We start from the raw sequence: 8837 nt of genomic DNA, 5'->3' as shown, positions 1-8837 counted from the left end.
TCTCGACACAATAAACAAGTAACATTTGGTTTCTAATTTACGTCGCCGTGTCGTAACATTGTTACCATATTTTAACCAGAGTTAGCACTAATCATTCAATCATTCATTCGTTCGATCAATTTCGTTGGCTCGTGCGTGAGTGACACGACGAATACAAAATACAAGAAATCCCATAATGATGGTTTACTTACCTTGAGTTGATGAACTCAAGGTAAGTTAACAAAGTTTTAGTTTTCATTAATTAATATGGTTTATAATGCTCAAATCTTATTGGGAAAAAAAGTTTACTGTGTAATTTCTTTGAATATGTTGATATTTCCAACGCGCCACCGTAATATCATGTTTTCATAATTCTGGCGAAAGAAAAACTTTTGTTAAATAAAATTAAAATATAAAATTATGCACATTGAGTGCTTAAAAGCTTCCATTTAAATACAATATCAAATATTTTAATCCTGATACAAATTATTTTAGCAAGATTGATTGATAAATAATGAACTATGAAAAAACATTTTTGATGTTTGTTATGAAAAATATGCTCGTCGCAACTAGTCACAAAGTTACGATAATGTGTCGACACGTGTCGACATGTTACGGTAAATTGTTACAAAATTACTAGATTTTTAAGATGGTTTCTCTTAATATTTGGTTACAGTGTTTCCCAAAGTTTTTATCAAGTCAAGATGCCTTTTTTCATTGTTCTAACCAAAGGAGGCTCATCAGAATTAATATCGCTTGTGCCGAGTACTTGAGTTAAAGACGAAGACGTCTTGTTTTGGCCGAGAAAACGAAAAAACAGCGATTTGGAGCTCGAAAGTTGAAACTTTGGCACTAGGGACTATACCACTAAGCTCCTCCACTAAATTCCGTACTGTTTTCCTGTAAATGGCCTAGAAAAGAATAAGTTTTAAGTTCAATAAAATGGGTATCCGTCAATGTGCCCTACCAACAATGCACATCATGAAAAAAATATTAGGTATTATAATAAAAAAAAAAAACTTGTGTACGAGTACAATTAGGTACTTGAGATATTTTGGGACGTACTTATTTCTTTTACTCTTCTGTAAAAAGTTGAAGTCCATCGGAATTTACGTAAGGTTTTTGGTTGTTTACTCATTTTAAATTTCATTAAATGGTTGATAATGGCAGAAAACATAGACAGTTTGAGAATAACTGGCTCTCGTCATGTTTTTATATATGCAAGTTAGGTTAAAGTGTTCTGGAACATCGACTACACATGTTACTACCCAGTTACAACACAATTGTGTCAACAATGCACACTGGTTACAAACCAAACGCAAAGTTTCTAAAATGTGTGGTTACAAATTAAGCTGTAAAGTATCGACACAGCGACCACACAAAGTTACTGAATCTAGTTTCCGTCACATTTTTACTGAACCGTTACAACTCGTAAACGCTAATCCCTCCACAGTCACGTTGTGTCGTATCAGTTACGAAACTGTTGCGACTTGTTACATCTTTATCATATCTGCGACCAAAAATGGCTGTATGGGAAAGTAAATGCATTCCAAATATTTTGAAAGTTGAAGCATATTTTTCTGTAAGCAATTTCAAATATTTTTAGGCGCTTTTGGGTTTTTTTTAATATATTTTATCGAATCTTCATGTTAATTTGGAAACAAATTAAAATGCACATTATAGCGGCACCGCAACAGCACGGCTCCACACCAGCATTTAAGTTGTCATTCAATTTAGAGCCTTAAATCGTGTATATTATAATATATTTCCTAATGTCAATATGAAAAAGCCAACGGCGAGCAGTCCGCGTGCTTGCCGCTTCCACACGACTCGCCGCCCGCGTGCTGCGAGCTCCTCATGCGTACAGCGCGCCGACGGCGTGCTAATTGCGCGCCGACTCCGAGCCGGCAGCGAAACAACGTCATTACGTCGTGTTCAATCATAACATCAATCATAATGGTCTTAAAATAATATTGAGTTTGCGTTGACAGCAAGTTTACACCTCGCGGCCGGCGCGCCGACGGCGAGCCGACGGCGAGCCGACGGCGAGCGGACAGCGCGTGGTTGGCGCGCTGGCAGCTAGCCGTAGTCTTAATTCGAGGCGACGCCGTGCTGCAGCCGTGCTGTTGCGATGCTGCTATAATGTGCCACAAGCTTTATTATTGTAATATTTTTTTTTGTATGTAGAAAAAAGGTACTTCAGTGAGGCAGTACTTATATCTAATAATGATAATCATACATTTAGATATTAATAACAAAATAGCAGTGTTACAAGTAAAATAGATACGGACTTGTTACACTTCCGAAAGGAATCGAATCGGGCTTGGGAATCCCCGTCAGACGCATCCCATCGGGTTGAGTTAATTAACTAACATATCGCAGCAGCTTTAATCCAATACTGTTATTAGCCATTTGAAGATTTCTATAGTTTTATATTACATTAACTATAGTTTTATATTTTTTTCAAGAAGGAACACTTTGTAAGGGCTTAACTTTTAAGTCCTGACCAAAAAATAGCTCCCTCTAGAGCAATAGGTGGAAAATGTAGGAATCAAAGCCATTACTGTATTCATTTAGCGCCATCTATTTGCTCAGCACTGTAAGCGAATAGATGGCGTTAATAACAGTTTGAAGCTCAGGAAGCGGCGCCGCCATCGGTAGGTATTGGTATTGGGGCAGATAACGCTCCTTTATCCTTGGCGTCTGTGGGAACCGCACAAAGAGGCCTTTAAAGAGGACTTGTTAACCCTGTTACTAATTCTTCAGGGGATAAAAAACTCAATGAGATAAGTTTTCTCTATTTATTTTATGCAACAATCAAGTATATTTTATTTAGTTTATTAGATTTAGTTAAAAGAATGCCAAGTTAAAAATAAAATCTCCTAGGAAGATAAAGGCCTCGGTTGTTAGGTACAATTATAATAAGTAAAATTATAATAAGGTAGGTAAGGTACAATAAGGTATTATAAGTAGGTTAGGTAAAATTATAATAAGGTAAAGTTCCTGAGTATATCTTTGTATCTAATTGAAAACTACCTTATTTATTTGTGAGTTTCAAAGGCTACAAATTATTCCAATTCTAAAAATAGCTAATTTATAAACGTTTACGATTTGGAATGAATTTTAAAAACACCAAAATGATACTTAAGTACCTTTTTTATAACATCGGTATACCTATTATATCTATAGTCATGGTGGTCAGGAGCCCGATTCTCCTAATTTTACTTAAGCAACATACGATTCACGTTCGACTGCGATCCTATCCAGACTCGATTACGATTGAAACATATGTGGCATTCCGCTATTTTTTCTTTGAAATAAACGTTTTTATTCTTTTCTGTCATTCAATAATGAATTTATTGTGTTTCATTATGTCTGCAAATGATTAACTATTGCAATATGATTGTAGAGCAAACTACCGTATAGGTCAAAATCACCAAAATAGCAGACCAATCGCATACCAATCGAATGTCGTTGGAATACGATTGGTTTTATATTAGTAGCAGAATGCCCGATATGGTTAAAACTGCTATTGCGATCATATTGCGATTCGATTTCTATTCGATTTTGACATTATTAACTTAGAAGAATCGGGCCTGGGGTCAAGCAAATTACAAATACCAATGCAACTTTTCTAAGTTTGTATGTAGGTACCATCGAAGACAATCATCTTAGACACCAATGACTGTGTTTCGGATGGCACGTTAAACTGTAGGTCCCGGCTGTCATTGAACATCCTTAGCAGTTGTTACGGGTAATCAGAGGCCAGTAAGTCTGACACCAGTCTAACCAAGGGGTATTGGGTTTCCGGGTTACTGGGCTGAGGGGGTCAGATAGGGCAGTCGCTCCTTGTAAAGCACTGGTACTCAGCTACATCCGGTTAGACTGGAAGCTGACCCTAACATAGTTGGGAAAAAGTCTTGGAGGATGACTATCTAAAATTTATAATAGGTGGCTGTACACTTACATTGCGTCAAGCGATAATAAAAAACTCAATTATATTTTGACCTCATAACAACGTTATCGGTAAACTGCGGATGTTAGATATGACCTTGATCAGAACAGGAAAAAAAGTCCTTATTTTAATCGGCCAATCCGTGGATAGAAAATTAGCTCTAATCAAATCCAACTTCCGTCTTCCTCATTTTGACATGACGGTTGCAGATATTTTTGCAGTGGTGTCCGATGTGTCCGATAGCGCCATTGCTTGAACTGGCATTCGATGTGGCGACATTATGAAATTCACCAAAAAATTTGGAGTTAACATTTTAGGATCAGTCTTCCAAATAAACAATTTATAACGATACATTAACCGTTTATATTTATCAGCAGTCATGATCCACAACAGGGAGTCTGTTTTATCGTGAAATTTAATTAATTTTGTATCAAGCTTACAAACAAATTACCTACATTCATTGAGTACCTAGGTATTTATAATTTTGAGTAATCTTCCTACGAAAGTATCTGCTTTCAGATAAAACCAAGAGCAAGAAATAAATATACAGATTCCAGACATGTTATAAGATGATAGTTTTAACAGATTTAAGATTATTTTGGATTTTGAATAAAATCTCTTAAATATGGGTGATTTAATTTCCACGCTTGGTATAATTGACTGACTGATAAGTGACAGCAGCTGTCAACTTACTGCACAAAAAATTCAGTTCTCCTATTTAGGTTGTACTGTGTATCCACGTAAAATCAATTAATATTTGAGCGTTTCTTACGGAGTGTGTGTTACTAAGGAAATCTAATAATCCTGTGTAACTAAGCGCCACAGTTGCAGTCGTAGTAATACAGTTAGGATTAAAGTTTATTGTACAAACAAAAACGCACAATGGCACTGGCCCTTGAAAACACAAAAATCTTAGAATTTTTGGAACTAGTCGGTCGTTTGAAGGTAATGTGCTCTAATAAATAAGAATTCTCGCTAATAATATTCTTAAAAGCACTGTTCCAATAGATTTTTCTGCATATTTAAATATTGTTTGATCATTATGTTCGGACGCGTTTCCTTGTGACGAAATAAAATTATTTCAACATTTTTTAAATCATACTCTTGAGCGGATACTGTTATAACTGCAACTGCTATAAAGTGGAACAAAACTATGTTATTAATATAATTTAAATTAATTTTCAGCATGTGAAGAGAACTGGGTGGGTGATTTGTGACATAAATGAGTGCGAGTCTATTGCTGGCCATATGTACCGCATGGGTCTAATGACCTTCTTGCTCACAGACGAAAACAACCCTACCAATCTTGATAGATTCAGGTGTTTGCAAATAGGTAAATATTCCCAATACACATTCAGCAGGTCGATTCTTTTTTCGTACCTTTAATTCCATGTTATGTTCATTTTGGTAGACTATTGGTGATGTTGAACATCCTAGAACAAAAATCATTGTTTGTTATGATGGATTAAATAACTATTTAAATATTTACTTGTAGTCACAGATTATTTATTCTTCACATTCTCATTCAAGGCATTCTAATTAACCCTATTTTGTGTGTACTTTCAGCTCTTGTCCATGACCTAGCGGAGTGCATTGTTGGAGATCTCACACCGCACTGTGGTGTATCACCAGAGGAGAAGCACCGGCGCGAGGACGAGGCTATGCAGAAGATTGCAGAACTCACTGGCATCGCTGGTGACAGAATGTATGATTTGTACAAAGTGAGTAATACTTTATCTAAGTACAGTTAATTTGGGCCCAAGATTACTGACAACATAGACATGAGTTTTCTTTAAAAAAATGTCATACTAAAGTTTATTGGGTAGCCCCAGAATAATTGAGGAGATCAGAAGCAATGGCTTCATGTTAAATACTAAACAGGTACTCTGTTTTATCCAGTAAGACTGAAAACTGACTCCAATATTTTTAATATACACCAGAAGGCAGGCAACTAGGAATTATGCTTGTAGATATTAGAAACTAAATAATAATATAGTTTTCTTTAATTAATTAAATAAATTCTAATTCAAAGTGCATTGAATATATCAGCAATTTCTTTAGACATGGAATTATCATTAGATTACTGATAATATACTGCATAGGTTATCTGCCCCTTTCAAAAGTGCAATGACTGTATACTGATAACTGTAATTATGATAGCGTTACGTAAACCTTATTAAATCAAACCACTGCTCATGCATGCATATGACATGAGTGAACAGTGACACAGTAAAACTGTGATATGTTCATTTCTTAAAGTAAAAGCTGTGAGGCTTTGGAACATTATTTTAGGCTATAGGCGAAAGCTCATTGCTGGATTTTTTAGTCAAAATTATGGAATATTTCTTATGTAGCATGTGTCCTGTGTAGAGAAACAATTGTTTTTGTCTATGGGTGGATGACCATATTTTCATACAAAATAAGTAATCACAAACCATATTGAAATTACAGGAATATGAGAACCAGACATCACCAGAGGCTAAATTTGCTAAAGACTTAGACCGCTACGACATGATATTGCAAGCCTTCGAATATGAGAAGCGTGAAAATACGCCGAAGAAACTGGAAGAGTTCTTTACTGCTACTGAAGGGAAATTCGACCACCCATTCATCAAAGGCTTGGTCACGGAACTTTATAGACAAAGAGAGGAGTTTGAAAAGAAATGCCTAACAAATGGCCATGCATAATAACAAACTTCTCTTCCATGCTAATAGATTGTTATTAATTCAATAACGCTAGCATTGTTACCTAGCCAAGCTAGTTAGTATTATATTTAATTGCACAGAGTGAACGGAACAGGATTAAGGCTAGCCGCTGATTGCAACTTTTCGTCACCGTGACTTTTTATCACTTAGTCAAGTGCAATGAAAACTATACTGAGTGCGCTCATTATGGTGACGTGATAATACGGTGACAAATAGTTACAGCAACGGGCAATGCCGAAGTAACGTGACTGTCACTCGCCCTGCACATTACAATGGGAGTCCGCTCAGTGGTGACCTATTGTCACACAGCCGGCATACAAAAATGAACGCGATTTGTCACCTAAGAACAGATTCAGTGAGCGCATCGTGGGTGACTGCAGGTGACAGTGACAACAAGTCACGGTGGCAAAAAGTTGCAATCAGCGGCGGGCCTAAATGTGTTACATAAATATGCACTTCAGCAGACACTGATATTGTAAGGCTTGGCGCTGATTGCAACTTTTCGTCACCGTGACTTTTTGTCACTTAGTCAAGTGCAATGAAAACTATACTGAGTGCGCTCATTATGGTGACGTGATAAGACGGTGACAAATAGTTGCAGCAGCAGGCAATGCCGGAGTGACGTGACTGTCACTCGCGTACACGTACGTACATTACAATGGGAGTCCGCTCACTGGTGACTTTTTGTCACTCAGCCGGCATACAAAAATGAACGCGATTTGTCACCCAAGAACAGATTCAGTGAGCGCACCGTGGGTGACAGCAGGTGACAGTGACAAAAAGTCACGTTGACGAAAAGTTGCAATCAGCGCCTAGCCTAAGGCTAGGCGCTGATTGCAACTTTTCACCTCTTTTCTTCTCTTTTCATCTCTTTTCATCTATTTGTCACCGTCTTATCACGTCACCATAATGAGCGCACTCAGTATAGTTTTCATTGCACTTGACTAAGTGACAAAAAGTCACGGTGACGAAAAGTTGCAATCAGCGCCTAGCCTAACTGATTTATATGGAACAAATGTACCTAGTATATGCTAGTGCCATATACAATACATATACCAGTTTACTTTTACTGTGATAAATAACCCCACCACCCCATTTTGAAGTGCATATTTTAGGGAAAATTATTTACCTAACAAACTGGTATTAAATACTTTTGTTTAGATTTAATTTTTGTATGGGATTTAGTGCAACATGTCTCGAAACATAATAATAAAAATAGAAGTAGGTACTCGTAAAAAGATTACTTTTGGTGATAATTATTTGTAATTAAAACTTACAATTTAACAAGTATTCTTTTTGTTAGTGTGTGTAAGATGTAGCCATTTTTTATTCACTCATGATTCATTTTTATTTACATGCTGTTACCAAATTAAAACTTATTTTTGAATCTTAAAAACGTAATATTATAAGTGATTTATTTTATTCCATTACATAATTCTAAGTACACAACATTTAGTAAGTGTGGTATAACATGATACCAATATGTGTAATCGTTGTATGGCGTAATGATGGCGTACTATAATTCTATACGTTTTACGTACCTATCACATACTAAGTTGAATTCCTTTTAAAATGACCTACCAGTTGATTAGTTATACACCAAATATCATTCCGACTAGTCACTACGACAACACCATTTTATATATTTGTGATTGTTCTGAAACTTTCATATCCCCTTGTAATATTTAAATCTTACATTGCAAAAGCAGAAGCCCAGAAAAGTACTGTTGTAATTAGTACTTAAATATAACTGCTTGCTTACCTCCTTACTATTGAGGCATTAACTTATTACCTTCTTTTGTCAACCAAAGCCCCATCCTTATGCTACGTTCACACGCGCGCCGCGCAGCCCGGCGGGCTGCCTGGCGGGCTGCGCGGCGTGCAGCCCGTCGCGGGCAGGCGGACATTCAAGCTGTTCACACGCGCGCCGTCGTGTCAGTCAGTGCCACAGTCAGTGCAAGAATGGCGAGCAGCGAGGATCTCGGTGTTGTTGCTGTCATAGCCTTTGGCTTAACTTATTTTTATTGGAAAAAGAATCAAAATGATTAACGACGTTAACAATTCCGCCATGTTGTAATCTCCGATCGTAGCGACTTTCTTAGAACGTTTAATCGTCACGAAAGCGCAGGAGAGACTGACTGCCCGCGCGCGTGTAAACAGTCGCCGGGCGCCCGCACATTCATCCTTTGAACTTTGC

At 37.0% G+C, this 8837-nt stretch overlaps 1 protein-coding gene across 1 annotated transcript; it reads left to right on the top strand.

Annotated features, from left to right (window-relative positions):
• The first annotated feature begins 4605 nt into the window (after nucleotides 1-4605).
• Nucleotides 4606-6726, top strand: LOC124629919 (5'-deoxynucleotidase HDDC2). The gene is made up of 4 exons (XM_047163593.1): nucleotides 4606-4879; nucleotides 5120-5267; nucleotides 5501-5655; nucleotides 6386-6726. Exons 1-4 carry the CDS (start codon nucleotides 4817-4819, stop codon nucleotides 6620-6622), a joined length of 603 nt encoding a protein of 200 aa, XP_047019549.1. The 5' UTR covers nucleotides 4606-4816; the 3' UTR covers nucleotides 6623-6726.
• Nucleotides 6727-8837: the final 2111 nt, after the last annotated feature.

The sequence above is a fragment of the Helicoverpa zea genome, chromosome 1 (genome assembly GCF_022581195.2).
Source record: "Helicoverpa zea isolate HzStark_Cry1AcR chromosome 1, ilHelZeax1.1, whole genome shotgun sequence".
Lineage (NCBI taxonomy): Eukaryota > Metazoa > Arthropoda > Insecta > Lepidoptera > Noctuidae > Helicoverpa > Helicoverpa zea.
This window is presented reverse-complemented; position numbering and strand designations above follow the sequence as displayed.